This window comes from Amphiprion ocellaris, chromosome 11 (genome assembly GCF_022539595.1).
Source record: "Amphiprion ocellaris isolate individual 3 ecotype Okinawa chromosome 11, ASM2253959v1, whole genome shotgun sequence".
NCBI lineage: Eukaryota > Metazoa > Chordata > Actinopteri > Pomacentridae > Amphiprion > Amphiprion ocellaris.
Window position 1 is genome coordinate 24,393,813 of NC_072776.1, and position 19,275 is coordinate 24,413,087.

Sequence of the window (19,275 nt, forward strand, 5' to 3'; positions counted from 1 at the left end):
CTGCGGTGTAAGGATGCACGTTCAGGACAGCAGGAAGAGAAGAGTGTAAGAGCAGAATGTAAGAGCGCGATGAAACGTGTTGTCTGACCTTTTGTCATGGCAGATAGCCCTGGGCAGAGAAAGGAACTTTCCCGCGACTTTTGGAAATCTGATTACTCTGTCTTTGTTCTCAGACGGAGGGGAAAACAGTATTTGTTAAACCGAATTAAAACATGATATTATGCGCACAAACATGATCTGTCCGTCTCTCACCATGATCCATCAATAAAACATAAGCAAGAATCAAGGTTATACATTTTAACAAATATGTGAGTTACCTTATACCTTCAAACTATATATCAGATGTGCTTTAGACATTAAAAATATATGTCATCGTGAGGATATGTGTTACATTTCATGTGTACAGTTATGAATGATACCAATTTCACATTTTACACTCTTAATTGAAGGTAATACAGTGGTTATTATGGAATTCGTCCCGACATCGTAGCATCCTCCGACGTTGCTGGGGGGCTCTGTGGGTCCATGCAAGAAATTTGATTATTTCATCAAAATCTTAATTTTGTCCCCATATCACCTACAGACGAGAAGTTTGGATATGTCATAACGGAACTCCTTATTGTGATTTTGGTATGCATGAAAACATAAAGTAGATATCAGAAACAGGTATTTGAGTCCATGTTTGTTTCAGTGTAAAAATGTGTGTCTCGAACCAGGCATGTGGCAAAGTTTATGGCTTTCCTTATCAGATGTCCTCCCTACAGATGAGACTAGAACTGACATTCCTGAGAAAAAAGGGGGTTGAACATGAATGAAACATTAATCAAGAACATTCACAGCTATATGAGAGTCATTGTGTCTTTTTAAGTGGTGTTCCTCTACAATGTCAATGTCCTGTGAAACTTCGTCCCTCCGCAGGAAGTCTTGAGATTCACACTTAGGTATCAAAAGAAACAAATATTGCAGGTTTCTACAGAAAACTGTGGATTGTGAGGCAAATCACAGCTGTCCTGCTGTAATTCACCTCTGACACTAATGGAGTCTCTTTCCTGGGAACAGGGAGGATTCTGGTTCTGTCTATCGTCCAAGATGACAGTTTGATGTGTTGTTACCTGGTTTGGTCTAATCCTTGGCATTCCAATAGAAAGCCAAGCCGTGTCTGCTACAAATATTTATCAAATGTTTTACTGTATTGGCCTAAACCTAAAGTGGAAACAAGGGTTTCACAGAATGTGCTTTATTTGCTTGGAAAGAGATGAGACACTCAACATAATCCAGGAGAAAATAAGTTTCCTTAAAAACTTAAAATAGTTTAATTTAGTTAAGTTTATTGGATACACGGCTGCTTTGTAGGAGATCGAGCTGAACATTTTTACCCACACAATCCTGCAATTTCTGACTGAAAACTTTTGAACAGATGCCCACCGTCATCCAGAACCAATACACAACTAATCCAACTAAGCAACAAATACAGTGTGAAGAAAACACACACAGACACACACACAGACACACACACACACACGCACACACACACACACACACACACACACACACACACACACACACACACACACACACACACACAAGTAAAAAGAATCTGGGTGTTGGCATCTAACCAGCTTACAAAAGTGCATATCGACCCATCTGTCCTGTTTAACCATCATCACACCATCCCCCCTTTCTTCATAGAATTATTTCTGCATTCTTGCAGCATCTCTTAGTGTGAATATTAAATCACTTTGCTCTTTCTCCTCTGATCCTGTTTGATCTGAAGCATCATGTGATGCTCCTGATGGCACCTTCGCTCCTGCAGCACCCAATCATTCTGCCAGATTGAACAGTCTGTTTACCACTCATCAGGGTTCTGCAAAAAAAAAAGAAAGCTCTGTTCATCGCATTTGTACCCACGCACTTTTCTGTAATGTTATGCAGAATCTGTCGGCTCCACCTGGCTTTTGGCTGACACACGAATGGTTCACATAAACACAGGTATGTAAACACAGAACAGCTCTGGTAGGAACGCTGAACACACGACCATTATGGAGCTCAGAAATGCATAAACACAAGCGGGTCCTTCATGTGGCCTTTAGCTGCAAGAAAACGTGTCCGGATGGAGATTTGCAGCGTCGGTTGCAGTTATTACCAGTGACCCAGCAGGTGTGACACCACTCACTTGTTCATCTGCATGCTTGTTAGCGCTAATTAACTGCCTTAATGGGGATGCCCAGCACATTACAGAGATCTGGATGAAGTTTTTTGCCTTGTTTACCTTTGGCTGTGATTTGTAATAACATTGATAATATGTCGGGTTTATTATGGCATTTTTTTTTACTCTGTATGCCTTAAATTTGAAACACAGGCCCAGAATGAACTTCCAAAGACCTGCTCTTCATTAAATGTATATTGGATAAGCTGATTAGATCACCTGCTGAATTAGCCGCAGCTGCTTCCCCATTTTTCACATGTTCGCTCCACATTCAGGCAGAATAGCTACAGTTATCAGAGTGTGAGCTCTTCTGCATCAGCTGTCCTTTTATTTAAACTTGATTATGATTTCAAAAAATTCAAATCCCTCCCTCTGCTGATTGTAGCTTTGCACTGTTAATGCCACAAGTGCCCAAGTTTGTGCTTGGATGAAACGACTGGATGTAAGATGGAATCAGAGAGCAGTTTGGTCTCTTTCTGCTCGTTTTAAAAAAAAAATGTTCTCATATTAACAGCTGTTCAAGATCATTTTTGCAGTGTCTGTGTTTTTTAAATGTTTTTTGTGACCGTGATTTGTGCTTATTTCTTTTGTATGGATGTACATGTATCACAAATTAAGGCTGCTTTTTCCATTTGTGTTTATGGGATATCACTTACGGGTCCCAGTGGAAAACCGAAGCGACAGCAGCAGAGGATGTGTTTTCTCTATTTCATGCTCACAAGTAGCACATCTTCAGTATGATGAAGCCACAGTCAGCTCAGTGTCAAAATGGAAGTGTGGCAGAATGTTTGATTTTTTATTTATTTATTTTTTATTTTTTTTTTACTATTTTCAGTGTCTTTCTACATATTTAAAGTCAGAAATGTCACAGCAGGAAACAGAGGTGACCATAGCTTTACCTTGTTACTATTGTTGGCCTCAATTATTTTATTCTTATCAATAAAATAGTTTCAAATTCAATATTATATGTTAGTATAGTATTCACAGATTCGGTTGTCTTTCTCAGGGATATTTCAACAGAAGACTTGCTGGCTGAAACTCAGTGCAGGCCGATCTGTACTGCACTTGTAAAAACAACACATTTCCAAGTTTTCATGAGCTGCCACAATCTAGTCAGTAACCATGCTTTTAAAAAATATATATATACTTTAGTTAGTTTGGGTTTTTTTTTTTGTCCAAATTAGGTGGAATTAAGTCAAACCATAAAGGAGCATTTTTACATATCAACCCGCTGAAATCAAATCTGTTGGTGGGTTTGAAAGGCCCATTATATTTTAAAAAAATCAATCAAAGTACATCGTTTATCAGAACCAGAAATTATAAAAACAGAGAGACTCAGATGTTCAACTTTCCAACAGTCCTTAAACCTATAATCGTATTATGAGCCATTCTGTCAATAAATGTAACCAACTCTAACCTTAAAATTTTGCTATTTAATCAAAATCTCTTTATTCTACATACCCCAATCCAAAAATTATGCAAAAACAAACCAAAAAATTTGGATATTTAATCAAAATCACTTTATTCTGCACATCTCTTTTAGCAAAAATTTGCTAAAAATAATCTGTTTGCAGTATTCAGATTTTGCATAACCATAAAGACAAGAGTGACTCCGCTGTGATTAGCAAACGTGACAAAAATTCAGTGACTTTTTGGCTGAAATGCGATGAACTGCAGGCCATGTTTACAGAACAGGTAGGAGACAAGTATGAAATCAAATTAAAAATAGTGAAAAGGAGTAAAATATCTGTTGCATGTAGAGCTGCTATGTTTTTTTATATTATTGGTAACACGTGCTCAACTGGAAGAGCATTGTACATGTTCAGCCTAGGTATTTTTCGTCAAAGAAAATCAACTTTTGATTTTTATTTTTTATGATTTATGGCATTCTATTTCTGTCATACCATGGATTTGCTCTACTTCCAGCCATGGTTGTGTTGTTTCCATAGAGGGACAGGACTTTATGTTGCAGTGAAAAAGGAGCTCTCAAAGAGTGAAAATATCACAGAAGCAAAAAACGCCCAGAAGCAGTTTGGAGTTCAGAGGGTTTAATGGGTTCAATGTCAGTCTTTATTGTTGTTGCTTATTTTCATGCATTTTTAAATGAGCATCGATTGAGGTGTCCGCAGAAATGTCGGATACAAATAACTCAGCATGGCAGCGCATGGAGCCAGAACAATCTGCATGACTAAAAACTAGTGGAAGGTCATGACGAATTTTTGAGGAATGGAGATCCTTTTCTGTTATGTGAAAGCTTCATGTGGAGGTTAAATCAGCTGTGATAAGTGTTGGATTGAAGACTGAACAGACGCACATGTTCAAGCTTCTTTCTCTAAATGCTCACAGCAATGAATTTGATGATGAATCGTGTATAGAAAGAATGACGGTACCATCCCTGTTATTCAGTCTCTTTACTGATAACCCACCCAGCAGGAAGCAACATTAATCATTTGCTGTGTCACAGGCATCCAGTTAAACAGACATAGCTCCATGGATTTACCATCAAAGCTTCACACAGATTTATTAGTAACTATTTTTTATCTTCTCCTCCTGCAGCTTCACACATTTACACATTTGACATTAAGGCTCTTTTCCAGACTGCCTGCTGCAAATATCTCCTTTTCCCTCAAGTCAAAGTAATGCTCATCTCTCACCCCTGCTCCTCCCCGCAGAGCCTCACTTCATCTCGGCCTACGACATCGGCCTCTTCACCTTCTTCTTCCTGAGGGAGAACGCGGTGGAGCACGACTGCGGCAAGACGGTTTATTCCCGGGTGGCGAGAGTCTGCAAGAATGACATTGGAGGGCGATTTCTGCTGGAGGACACCTGGACCACGTTCATGAAGGCCCGACTCAACTGCTCTCGATCCGGAGAGATCCCGTTTTACTACAACGAGCTGCAGAGCACCTTCTACCTGCCTGAACAAGACTTGATCTACGGCATCTTCACCACCAATGTGTGAGTAAAAACCAGTAGACACGTTTGGCTTCTCATGTCGGGTTTTCTTCATGCAAATCTGAAGCAGATTCTTTTTCTGCATTTTGTAGCACAAAACAGCCTTAATGTTGTATATTTATTTAAACCTGTTGCATGCTAAACTTACCTTTATTCACCTTTATCCTGCACAAATTTTGCCTCACACTTTAACTAGAAAGTGTCACTTTTAGTATGAAAAGTAATTGAGGAAGATGCAGCTACACCGTCAATCTAGTTATCTTGTCACAATAGCAGCGTTTCAAGGTGAGACTGTAGCATTTATTGTTGTGTTGTGCTGAAAAGGTTTGAGAAAGTGTCTTTGTTTCAGTACATTTGATCTAATCAGTCTTTAGTCTGTGAACACACATACACATACATTGGACTAGATTTTCATGGGTTTGTAGTAATAATATTAGAATAGTAGTATTATACTAAAGTGGTATATAATAGTAGTATTTAACCATCTGAATTCCAAAACTTACCACGAAGTTTGAAAAGCATATTGTGCTTTTAAAAATCATCAATATTATACAGTTTATGGGAGCCAGAAACAGTGGAAAAAAATAGAAACAAGAAAAGCACTCAGAGAGCGCAGTACTCTGCCAAGGTTGCTCAGTCGTATGATTTCCAACGGATTTGTCGGCAGTGGTAGATTTGTAGTAGGATCACAATCGTGTCATCATCAGCAGGCAGCTGACGTAGCGTTCATTTGTTGTCATAGTTACAGTGCCGCCATGCCGCTATCTTGCAATGATACAGAAACCTTTAACAAATCCGTGGGTCCAGACTACAAGCCACATCACTTCCAAAATGTAATCACTTGGTCTTTGTGTCATTTCTGACCTTCCCTGAAAATTTCATCCAAATCCGTTAGTCCGTTTCTGAGTAATGTTGCGCAGAGAACATCAGACAGACAAACAGAAGGACAAACGTACGGCGAGAATCACATAATTCTGCCGCGTTCCTTGGCGGAGTAAAAATCATACCATTTTCAACTTCTTACAGGTCCATGAACTAATCATGTGTGACTTCTAGTTCTGTTGGGAAAATGAATCAAATCTAAGCTTAAAAGTATGATATTTCATCAAAATGACTTAATTCTACATGTTTCATTTGAAATTTTGACAAAAATATACCATTTGCTTTAACCATATCTTATAAAACAAATGAAAAGTCATTCAAAACTCAGGTGCCACCAACAGTCACCGCACACAAAAATCAGTGACTTTTCAGCTGAACTGCAGGCAGTGTTTACACAGAGCAGAGGGGAGACAAGTATGGAGCAAATAAAAATGTAAGTAGTAAAATATCTATCGTATGTACAGCCACAATTTCTCTTCCAGTATTGGTAACAACTGTAGGCATTTGGGAAAAAAAGTTGTAAATGGCAATTCCAGGCTTTTTTTCATTTTTGTAGAATAAATAATCAAAGAAGTTTAACTTTTTTCAGATTTCTGACATTAAAATTTAGTTATACTGCATAAAAGACATTTCTGAGTTCCCTCTACTTCTAATCATGATTGTTCTGTTTCCATAGAGCTGCTGGATTTTATAATGCAGTGAAAAATGAGCCCACAGTGAGTAAAAGTGTAACAGGAACCAAAAAAATGACAATGAATGATGGTTAACCACAGTGCAGATCTCTAAACAGTTCATTATTATATCCAAAGGCACATAGAAATGATTAATCATGCCGTTCATTATTTATCACTTATTTCAAAAGCTTGTCTTTAGTCTGGATTGCCATTCTTTGGGAGCAGTAATCTTATAATAACTCTATTATCAGCTATCACTTATTTCTTTTTCAAATCCAAAATTTCCTGCAAATTAATCACAATAAAACCTGATACAGTGTCTGTTCTTGTTTAAAAACTCTAATTCAAGAAAAACCTTAAAAGGACTACTTTGAGCAACAAAAACTTTAAATATCTTTTCTGACATTTATCATATAAATTACCTCATTGAGTGTGCACAATGAAAACAAATGTGGAGATACTTCTTAGATTAGGTCATTCTGAGTGTGTTATTCTGGCTCTGTTCAGGGATGAATAACAAAATGAGGCAATAGTTCCAAAAGAGACACAAACAATCCACAAAATGGCCACAGAGTTACCTCATAATCTGCTTCTACTGGCTTTTACAGCGGCGGGAAAATACTTTTAACATAAACCAGGTTTCAGTTCAAACAGAGAACAAAACTCAACTCAGGTTTCTACTTTGTAAAGAGATTACAACAACTGTTACACATTGCTTTTTGAATAGAAACAACCCCAAACACGCTGCAGCTGTGTTGAAGAGCTCTTTTCAACTCTGTCAGAAATGTTAACAGTAGAACATCTCAACACTTGAGCATCTTTCATTTAGCTCTCAGATTTCGTCACTTTGTCAGGTTCGTTACTGTGATGAGATGACTTAGCAGAGTTTCGAGCCTCCCTGCTGCTGCTAATGAGCACATGATGCTGGAAACACTCACTGACTCACACCCTCCCTGCCATCTGATTGCTCCAGGTGAGGGTATTGCACACTTCATTACAGGGAGGAAACAGGCAACCAAAGTGAGAACATTTATTCATAATTGGAGATGTGATGATGCCTTTTATGTTTAGTTAAAGCTAAATTACTTAATTTTTTTTTTTTAAACTTAAAAAGAGGATTTAAGTGTAACTGTACCTTACTTTGGTCACTATATCCAGCATTGAATACAGAGAAAGAAGTTGTTGGTGGAGGATGTTGGTATTATTGGGTAGTTTGCAATAAAAGTCTTTATTAGTATTATCTAGAATCCCATGTGGAATCATCTTTTTATCTAGTCACAATCAAGCCAAATTTCCTCTTGGTCAAGGGTAAGGGTTAGGGTTAGGTGTGAGACTAATTGTTTTTCATAAGAACCTAATTCTCTGCAACTATGGCCATGAGGTTTTTTTTGCCAAAGCCACCGTAAAATTGCAGTTTCCACATGCAACTGAATGTGATTACATTTTCTGAACACATTCAGGCCCACTAGCAGAAAAACCCACTGAGTTTTAATTTTATCTCGTCTCTCACAACAAAATGTCAACCAGAAAATGAAAAATATATGCTTTTTTAAAAAAAATAACTAAGCACATTCATGCTCTTAAGAGGATACACCCTTTATATTTTAAACCCAGGCCTTTTCTTAAAGCCTGGATAGGCAGGTTTTTCCGCTATCATTTGACAAAAAAAGTTCATGCTAACCTATATAGAAATTTAGCCATAAGGACCCCAAAATTTTCTACTGAGTGTAAAAAACTGCCAAAATGACAGCATGTGTCAAAGCCAGAAACTGTAAAAGCAAAAACAATTGTTGGATTTTCAACTTTCCTATGGTCCTTGAAGTACTCATCTGTGATGTGAGGTTTCATAGGCTAAATGACCAAATCTAAGCTTAAAATTATGATATTTCTACATATCTCATTTTCAAAAATTGCCAAAAAATAAACTGTTCGCACAAAGCAAATGTTACAAAAAAGCTAAAAATTCTGCGCTTCTTGGCACAACTGAGAAGCCATTAGTGATTCAGCCTCAGTATGCAGTAAGTAAGGAAACAAATGAAAATGTAAGTGATAAAACATCAAACTTATGTAGAAAATTTTAAAGCGTTACTAACACCTGTTGATATTGATTCTAGGTTTTTTAATTTTTTTGTAAAACAAATAGGGAAATGAAAGTTTTTCTTATTTATGATTTATGGCAGGTAAAGTTTGATATACTGGACAAAAGACCTTTTTAAACTCTGGCTTTTTTGATACCTGCCTACTGCAGCTTTAAGCACCATTTTTTCTCTTTCTCTTGCTATCTCTTCTAGTGCTAAGGCTCTGAGAATAGAAAACAATATTATTTTTGTTAGTTTTTAAACATTCTCAACAACACTTTTCGATAGCCAAACATGATTTAATGCCCCACTTAGAGCTAAGATGCCATCGTCTGCATATACAAGGAAATGTATGTATCAAGAATGCTTTTAAATTTCTCAGCTCAAATCTGAAGTCACCAGATCTGCCAATTGAATCCAAGTCACGTGAGACTATTTAAAGTTGGTGGTGTTGCAGAGCGTCATCTCACTGTGTGACGAAGTGCTGTCATTGGTATTCAGACTCTGTGTTCTGTCAGGCGAGAAGTGAATCCTGCCTCTCACCTTCTGCCATCTCACCTATGAAGCTGGACACTACATGGCTGCTTCCCATCAGCCTGCAGTAATTTTTTTTACTGATAGATAACGATGAAAAGAGCGGGGAAACGACAAAAGAAATGAAAAACCAGAGGATAGAGAGAGCGAGAGAGAGGGGAACACAAAAGGAGATACAGAAAGAGGAGGGAAACGAGTCGAGATAATGAGAAAAATTATTGAGCTCTAAGCTTTTGTCTTTCTCCCATTGTCTCCTCCTTCCTTTCTGAAGGGACTCGTCAGTCCTCCCTCCAAAACCTCGTCCCTCGTTGGGGTTGGATATGTTAATGCAATCACCACAAACACTGTCTCCATCTGTCTGGCCTAAATTGAACAGGCTCACAGCTGCTCCCAGGAGTTGGATGCTGTAAAACCGAACAGTAGGAGCTGGAGCAGAGTACTTATCCCCTCAGTCGGCTCTCAGTCTGAACCAGGTCTCAGCACCATGAGCCCACCTCCTCTTTCTCTTTAGTGTTACCTAACAGGGTCTGGAAGTGACTGACACTGTGTATGTTTGTTGTGTTTTACATGTCAGGTTGTCAACAGGAAAAACTACAGTTCTAATAATCAATTAATCTTTTAAAGCTATTTATCAAGCAGTTGTTTCCACTTTGCTCTCTGTTTCATATCTTTGTAAATTAAATATTTTAGGTAGTTTGATCAGACAAAATCCAACCCAAAAGCCATTTGAAGAACTCATTTTATAATAACAAAGCTTAAAAAATGCTTTACAGACAGGGCAAGAAAAAAACAAAAACTTAGAAGGACCATTCGACAACAGAAGTCCAGTCAGTCCAAGCAGGGAATAAAAAGATCAGAGGGAAAACTGGAGAAATAAAGTTAAATATGGTGAAAGATTTACAAAATCAATCAGCACAACATCAGATAAAATAATAAAAGCACCAAAAATGCCCTATTAAAGAATGAAAGAAAAATAACAATAAAAGAAAATATAGGGTAAAAACTATAAAGACACGGCTAATAATAATAATAATAATAATAATAATAATAGTAAATAAATATGTAAATATGAACAAGTGAAAATAAATAAAATAGCAGGGAAAACATAGAGACAAGGCTAATAATTAAAAAAAAAATTTTTTTTATTATCACTTTATTTAAAAAGGGACCATGTACAATATTAAACATAAATGTTTCCATTTGATGTATTGCACCAGAGTTAGCTTTAAGCTAATTTCCATCTGCAGTTCCTTGGCAGGTCACAATAAAAACAAAAAACAAAAAAGTACATGACACAGTGAAACAAAACATTATATATATACACACACACTCTTAAAAGCACACACATATACACACTCACACACAAATGCCAATTAAAAGGACATTGCTGTACTAAAATACATGACAGTGAAAAAAAGCATTATACACACACACACACTTAAAAGCACACATGTACACACAGTCACACACAAATACCAATTCATAATAATGATAGCATGATAGTAAATAAATATGTAAATATGAACAAGTGAAATAAAATGAAATAGAAAAGGGAAAAACATAAAGGCAAGAATAACAATAACGATAATAACATTAAATGAATAAAATATGCAATTAAGAAGAAGTGAAATAAAAGACAAAGCTGCAAGCAGCATTAAACGGGTCCTCGCACACCAACGCACGTTGGGATGTGGCGCACGTCGAAGTGTGAAGCAAAAGTGAAGGTGTGGAGATGTAGCTGACCAATTTTAAGGATTATATCACAAAGTTTGTATAAATGATTTGTGTGAACATAGACTGTTTTCAGAGTTACAATGTGCTTTATTATAAGGAGGCAAAATGACACAGACAAGTCTTACAAAAATAGTAAAGTTAAACTTGGTGTTTAAAAATGAGGATAAAACATATTGATGCCAGTGCAAAGAGGTTGAAACATACTGACAGCCAATATAACAAGACTAAAACATAGTTGAAGTCAGTTTATATAGGCTGAAAAATACCGCTAGCCGATAGAAAAGGGATAAAATATACCAGGAAACAGTTTGTCAAAATTGAAACACACTGGGAGCCAGTATAAAGAGGCGGAAATAACAAGAAGCCAGTGTAAAGAGGATGAAAGAATATTGAACATAAATATGGACAACCGGCTAACAATAGTACATCAAAGTGAAAACATGTAATTCCCTCTCCAGCAGGTGGTGCTATGATTGTGAGTGGATATTGGCAAATGGATGTCATCAGGACAGGACTGTGATCAATCATGTAAAGTTTGAGTCAGATTGCAGCATGTAGAGGGGATTTATACAGCACTTCTTTTTTCATGGCCAAGCATTAAAGTTCAGTTGGCCACCATGACCACGCCCTTTTACTACTGCAGATGATTTTTACAAGTTGTCAACCTTAAGGCGTGTTGTATATACTGGCCAAATTTGAGATCTTTTGGAGACAATCACTGAAAATGAGTTAAAACACCCAAAATCTGACCTTAAATTTAAAATAGTGGACTTCTTGTTGGGTTTAGAGTATGGGTCCAAGAGGCATTTTTGTTTGCCCTGATGTTCTACATATGCATACCAAATTTTGTAGACATAGGTTAAATTTGGTGCATGGGCTATTTATGAAAATGCTGCAGGGGGCGCTATAGCACATGCTGTGAATGTATTTTGGCATATGGATGTAATCAGGGCAGGACTCTGACCATACATGTAAAGTGTCAGGCAGATTGGAGCATCTTCAGGGCATTTACACAGCACCTGGTGTTTCATGGCGAAGGAACAAACTTCCAGAAGCCGCCATGGCGACGCCCTTAGACTTCTGTAAAACATTTTGATAACTTTTGATCACTAAGACCTGCTGTAATGTACTGGCTAAATCTGAGGTGATTTGGACTTATGCCCTAGGAGGAGTTCGCTCTTGAAAATGAGCAAAAATCATCAAATTTGAACCAGTCAATTCAAAATGGCGGACTTCTTGTTGGGTTTAGGATATCGCTGTCACTGACTTTTTTGTTCAGCCTGACATCCTGCATATGCCTATCAAATCTGGTAACTGTAGGTGAAACATGCTGCTAGTAGATGTTGCAAATTTTCCAGATGGTGCTATAGAGCCGTTTTGGCTCACACCTATGCAATTCCCCTGATATATCAAATTTTTCGCCAGTCCTGAAGTGTGTGCAAATTTTCATGCGTTTTTGAATAGTTTTAGGCCTTTAAATTTGCATTTCAAAACATGGTAAAAGAAGAACTAAGATGAGAAGAAAAAGAATCCCATGGGTGTCAACAGGGTCTTCACAACATTCGGTGCTTGGACACTAAATATAGGGAAAAAGCCACAAAGACAATGCTAATAACAATAATCATATTAATAAATAAAATACATATGTGAATAAGTAAACGAATTAAGGGTAAGGAGAATAAAACAAACAAAAAAAAATAAAAGAGATTTTGGCCTCAGAGTTGAGAAATTGATGAGCATTTGAAACTATTTTTGAAATTTTTTGCAACACAAACATTTACAGAGGTTTTCAAGTGATTTAAAACCACATTTCCAGAAAGTAAAGTGACTTGCAAAACACAGATTTCAAAAAATAATGGTCCTCATTTCTTAATTACACAATGTCTGCACAGCCCACATAGGAAAAACAGCAGCTTTAGTCCTCTTACTGTGTCTGTACAGGAGGAGTTCAGGCACTTAAAAAGCAAAAAAATAAATAAAAATTTAAATTCAATCATGGTTACATATCTACAGCTTGAAAACATGATTTATGGTTTCCATGTGGATGCACAGACAACCCCAATGATGCTATAAATACATCAGTATAGTTGTTTTGTGACTTCAGCTCATCCAGAGAAACGAGATGTACCACGGCTTTCCCCACTAGCTGCCTCCTCCTCATAAATAGGACTCTCATTTTGATGTGTGAAATTGGTGGAATCACTCAAGAAAAGAGCCGGTAATATACACAAGTCCTACTTTACATGAGGAGGAAATAAAAAACGCACTGCAACATGCACCTTCCAGAACCTGCAGAGCGTTTATGTTGGGATGATTTAGGCATTCCATCAGAATAAGGACACTTAAGACCTCTGAGCGCAGTCAGGTCTTTTAATTAACTCAGGGTCTTTATTGGGGGTTGATCCTTCTGTCATGATTGTCGACGCAGCGGCAACATCCTGCTGTAGAGGAGTCTAACCTGCCATTACTAACTAAATATGAGCCTCCTTATCTATTTCTAGGTGACTGCTCTGACCCTGGACACTTCACCGTATTTGAGGAGTCGAATAAGGAGCGCTAAAGCAAACAGCTCAATAATTGATTAGTACACAATTATCACAAGTGATTTATCTTTAAAGTCATGTGTGAGGGCACCATTTGATGTTTCCATCTTTGTAAATGGGAGACACTTTTTGCACTAGTGCTTCCTCCAAAAAATGGTATGAATGGACATGCAGCAACACACTTTGTATTTGTTTACATTATGCCTGTATAAGTGATAAATGTAATGTTAATAAATTGACAGAACTAACATTTTGCTGTCTTATTTTGAAGGAAAAAGTGAATAAGTAAATGAATTAAGGGTAAGGAGAATAAAACAAACAAAAAGATTTTGGCCTCAGAGTTGAGAAATTGATGAGCATTTGAAACAGTGAAGTAGTGTTGGAAGAGACAAAAATCAATAAGTTAAACATGCTGCAGTTGTATCAGTACATTCCTTCCTGCATTGTTTATGCTTTACGCTGTTGTGCTTTAAAGTTTGAAATTTAGTTTTCCTCACAAATGTTGGGCCAAACCAATAAACAGTACATACAACACATGGCATTTCTTGCTTTGCAGTATCTCAGCGATGTACACTGAACCATTTTTGCAGAAAAAAGTAGATCTTTGCCTTTTTTTTTAACCACAAGATTACCTGTTGATTTCTTGTCTTTTTGTGTGTTTTCCTCAAATAATTGGGATTTTATGTAGACAGGAGGATCTAAAACAAACCTGTCTTTCTAAAAAAAAATGAATAGTTTAATTGTCACCAAATGCCCATGCTTACAGACCAGACCATGCAGAACTGTCCTCATGTAGCACTGTTATGATGATCGCCTCTCTAAATGATAAAAATAAATTATTCTAGACCTTAACCATCATAAAACAAATAAATGCTCAAAAAATGACTTGAAATGACAGCTCCAATGATTTATTGCCAACTGTTTTGCTAATTGATTCATTATTTTTAAAAGTTTTATTTAAAAACTGTCTATATTCTGTGATTTCAGCTTCTTTGGTGGGACTTTTTTCTGGTTTCTTTCCTCTATGACAGTAAACTAAAGATACTGGGACAAAACAAGATATTTGTCGTTGTTTTATACCAATTTTTTTTTTTTTTTAACCAGTTGTGTTTTCACTCTAAATATAATGACAATTTATAATGAGTGACAAACAAAGTCACTCTGGTGATCATAATTATAAAATTTAGTCACATTGTCTCCTATAATGGTCACAAAATGATTAAATAAATCGTCACAGTCTGGAGCTCTGCTGCTGCTTTTCTCTGGTCATCTTTCTTTGGTGTTTTTTTGGCTGAGAGAACTGTGTGAAATAATTTCTATATGATAAATCAGATAACTACTCAAATTAATCAAAGTATGAAAGGAGAATGACCATTACACTTGTTTCAGGCCTTTGATTCACTATCCAGTCCTCAGGTAGTTTTAATGATTCAAATTCTGCAGGTTCTGCTGTTCTGCTCTTTTTTCTCAGCTTCTAGGCAGCTGTAAAGGTTGCTGGACTGCCTCTGATAACAATCAAGTTTTTTACCTTGTTAACATGTTCATGTGGTCTTTTTTATTTGCTGGAAGACATATCATGAGTGAAACAAATCTAAGGTATCAATCCTGTCATTTTGGAGAGTGAAGCTTTCTGTCTCATTATTCTTCTTCAGAATTGGTTTCCATTTATATGGTTAAATAAAACCAGTATTAGGACTTGCTATTGTTTAGCTGAGAGCAGTTTTACGGTGTTCACACAGAGTGACAGGTGAGCTGGTGTGCTTGAGCTGCAGAGAGTGGGGAGTTGTGGGTGGAAAGACTGGAAGGCACTTCAGAAATCGGCTCAATCTGGAGGAAGCAACGTTGTAAAGGTACATCTAAGGCATTTTTAGACAGGAGGGGATCATTTTCAGGGAAAAAAAAAGATACTCAGAGATGAGCTTTAGGGCCGTTAAATTACTTTAAATGGCCTGATAATGACAGTTGTGTTAAACTTGGAGAACTATTTTAAAGATCCAGAACTCTGCTACACTTGGATTAGACTCTTTTTGTGGTAAAATTTGTCAGACCTTCTCTATCAGCTATGAAAGTTTAACAAGAACAACCGTTGTTTCATTTGTGTAATCAGGTATTTAATCTTGAAAAGTTTTCTATATTTTTTGTTTTGTATTATTGTGACATATGGTTCAGAAAATATCACTAGTTGACTTCTGCATTATGATTTTTTGTTAATGTGACCTCAAAGATGGGACTTTTCATGATGGCTTAATTTTTTTTTTTTCATATTTCAACTCAACCATAATAAGAGACTAATTGATCTACTTGTTCATTCTAAATCAGTGTCATTATGAAAAATAATAGTAAACATTTTAGGCTTTTGTCTTAACAGTTCCTGAGGTGTTCAAACAGCCTCAAATTTCAATATGTGAAAAAATTTGCTCCAAGTATGTCAATAGGCAGTTTTTAAAACAAAATATCTTGGAAAACACTTGATATATGAAGCTAAAATTTCAGACAACATTTTGAATATCTATAGTTTATGATAAAACATTCTCAAGCAAATCGGAGAAGGTCGAGCACAAGATCCCTGATATAATAGTGTTTGTAGATACTACTAAATGCCACATTTGAATAAAAAGCATGTAGAGAGTCAGGAGCAGCAGTTGCAAATATCCTTGTTTAGGAAAGTTACAGCAATTGTTGGACATCCATTTTTTTTAGTGACGCTAGCTGCTCTGTCAATAGAAAATGATTCTGGACCATGAACATCAACAATTACATGAAATGGCAAATCGTTCCTAATCTGCAGCCCAAATAAGTCACAGAACGACGGCAAACTTTTAATACATATCAAACTCACTTGGACATAAACATGTGTGCAGCCTGACATATGCATAAATCACAGGGTTCCTGAAATTCTTCCTGTCCCTGAAAAAATATGTGACTGACTTCAAAAGAGATGAGATTTGACAAGAGGAATAAATGATATATTGCACAGCTGAGTGAAGCAAGCCACATTAATGTACAATATTTCAGATTTTACACCATGTTCTCCTCCTGTCATGTCGCTGACATCAAATCTACCTTGAAATGAACTGCGAACTCTCAGTTGTACGCTGGGCCTGATCTGAATACAGTTTTGCACAATCAGCTGCTTGTTTTTTGATTCCTTTCACACACACTGACATTGATTGGATTTACAGTAAAAACAGGTCAAGTCAAACTTTGACTAAAAAGAAAATGTGATTTAATTTAGTGTCTCAAATGTTAAGAAATGTCATTACAGTCATGGCACCTCCTTGTTAGAGCTCAAAACTAACACTTGGATTTCTGTGCGACTTGCTGAATGTGTGGTGTGGCTTTATTGTCCCATGTTGCTGACTCAGTCTGCCTCTGAATGTGACTCGGCCAAAGCTGTTGCTTTTTTCTGGCATATTGTTGTGGAGTATAAAAATATGTATGGATAATCCTGGCAGCCACTGTTCAATTTCTGGTCCCTGCAGCCATGTAGCTATGCTGCTGCTTTCTCTTTTTCTGCTGCGGTGCAGGTATTCAGTGAGGTTGAAACATTGGCCTTAATGTGGTTTTAACTGCTCCCTTTTTCACTAAAAATGAGGTTAGGTGCATTAGCTAAAAACCTGGGGATTCAGCTGGACTCCACTGTACTCTCTCTGCACGAGTGTGTGTAAACGTTGCATCTGCAATTCCCTACATTTGACAAGCCGTCAAATCTGTTTCTGCAGATAGCAACTTAAAAATAAATGTTGACCAAAGTGCTTTTCATTCAAAATGCAATCAGATGAATAAAAGATTAAAGAATAAATAAGAATGAAATCATAGCAAATATGAGACAAAAATAGGCAATTTGAGCAGAAACCACAGAATAATGAAGACATAATGAGAGCGATTGTGTAATTATGACCAGAACAAAAGATGTTGTGTACGAACAAGGCAGAACATGAACAGAACATCTAGAAATCTGGTTTGCAGCAGCAACAGCTCTACCAGCATCCAGTCTAGAAAGATAAGGTTATCGAGTGAGATGCATATCGACCTCCTGTGTTTAGGACAAACTCACTGGTGTGCTGATTTGTACTGACAGTGGATGATGCCAAGCTGCGTGAAGAGTTCATTACCTTTAAACACCTTGTTTTGGGCTGCTACGCATTGTGGAAAACTGCTGCAGAGATGCATCCTGGGTTGGCGTTGTTATACATCTTCCTCCTTCTCATCGATGAATCTTAAGAAAACACAACCAGCAGTGTGTTAATATAGCTTCCTTTTTAATGTCCTGAAACAGCTGGCAATGCGGTTTTTATTAGTGTTACTCAAGCAGCAGTGTTAGGGACTATTTTCAGCATTCTAATGAGTATTTCTGGCAGCAGGACCATGTAAAGGGGAGAGGGAGTCAAAATTAACTTTAGCTTGGCTCAATGGCCCTCCGAGGTACACAGTGTTTGCTAATTAGATCAATTCAGTGTTAGTTTGGGTCTTTTCAGGTGATTTGCTGATAATAAGAAAAACACAGAATATCACCAGCCATATTCTTAATGAACAACTAACTAAAAATACCACAGTGTAAAGTTTAGCAGCAAAACCTTTTCAAAGTTTAATGCAAACAGATACATAGCAGGATTATTTTTTACTGATGCATTCACGAATAAACAGCATTTTAGAATCTCCCTCTAGTCATTAATCAATGATACCTAACACTGCTGCTTGAACCCCTAAAAACTCAACTCTGTGTATCAAAGTCATATACTTTGGTTTCTTCCCATTAAAATAATCCCTTTATTCTAGGACTGCTTGGTATTAGAAAATAAAAACATTACAGTGTTTTGTTTTTCTGTAGTATATATTAAAATACGAAAAACACCTTGGTAAATAACAAGTTATGAACTGCAAGATGTAGTCTGTAGCCAAAGCACTGTTGCCTGGTGCACTCAGGACAGCATTTATCATGTTCACCACATTGTCTGTTGCTATGCAGACTTGACGTCGTGTTTTTAAAACCCTCTTTGGTAACAGTGTTAGTTGGTATTATGTATTTTATGAGCTAGAAGTTATTGCATACAGTTTAGAACCTTTCTCCTACGATGCCACTCGCAAAGGATTCCGAAATGTTTCTTTTGCTTTGGATGGCATTCCAGTCTGGCTTTGCACTGATCATAATGAGCTTCGTGGGGCTGATTTAAGTGGTCAAATAAATTAGTTGTTTTGCCTTTTGTGGTGGCATCGAACTGCCAAGGAAGAACCAAAAAAAGGTTAGGTTGCAAAATGAAACAGTAATAAATAATTCAGCTACAACTAATCCAAAACTAAAGCTAAATCTTCCTGTCTAGTGTGTTTTGTTTTGTTTTTTTGTTATGTTTGCACTGTGCACACGTGGAATCTCCATATCACCACACTTACAACCTAACAACAGCAACAACCCTTAAATCAGAGTAAACTACACTGAACGGCCAAAAAAAATGTTGAACACTCTAATATTTTGTTGGACTGCTTTTAGCTTTGAGTACAGCACTCATTCACCATGACATCATTTTGATGAGCTTCTGCAATGTCACAGCATTTATTTCTGTCCAGAGATGCATTAATTTTCTACCAAGATCTTATATTGATGATGGGAGAGTTGGACCGCTGTGCAAAGTCTTCTCCAGCACATCCCAAAGATTCTCAATGGGGCTGAG

At 37.0% G+C, this 19,275-nt stretch overlaps 1 protein-coding gene across 7 annotated transcripts in view; it reads left to right on the plus strand.

Annotated features, from left to right (window-relative positions):
• Positions 1 to 19,275, plus strand: part of sema5ba (sema domain, seven thrombospondin repeats (type 1 and type 1-like), transmembrane domain (TM) and short cytoplasmic domain, (semaphorin) 5Ba) — a 298,720-nt gene that overhangs the window by 204,581 nt on the left and 74,864 nt on the right. For all 7 annotated transcript variants that reach the window (XM_055015127.1, XM_055015129.1, XM_055015130.1 and 4 more), the window contains exon 9: positions 4,879 to 5,164. In XM_055015127.1, coding sequence (XP_054871102.1) covers positions 4,879 to 5,164 — 286 coding nt within the window. The remainder of the gene's footprint in view (positions 1 to 4,878; positions 5,165 to 19,275) is intronic.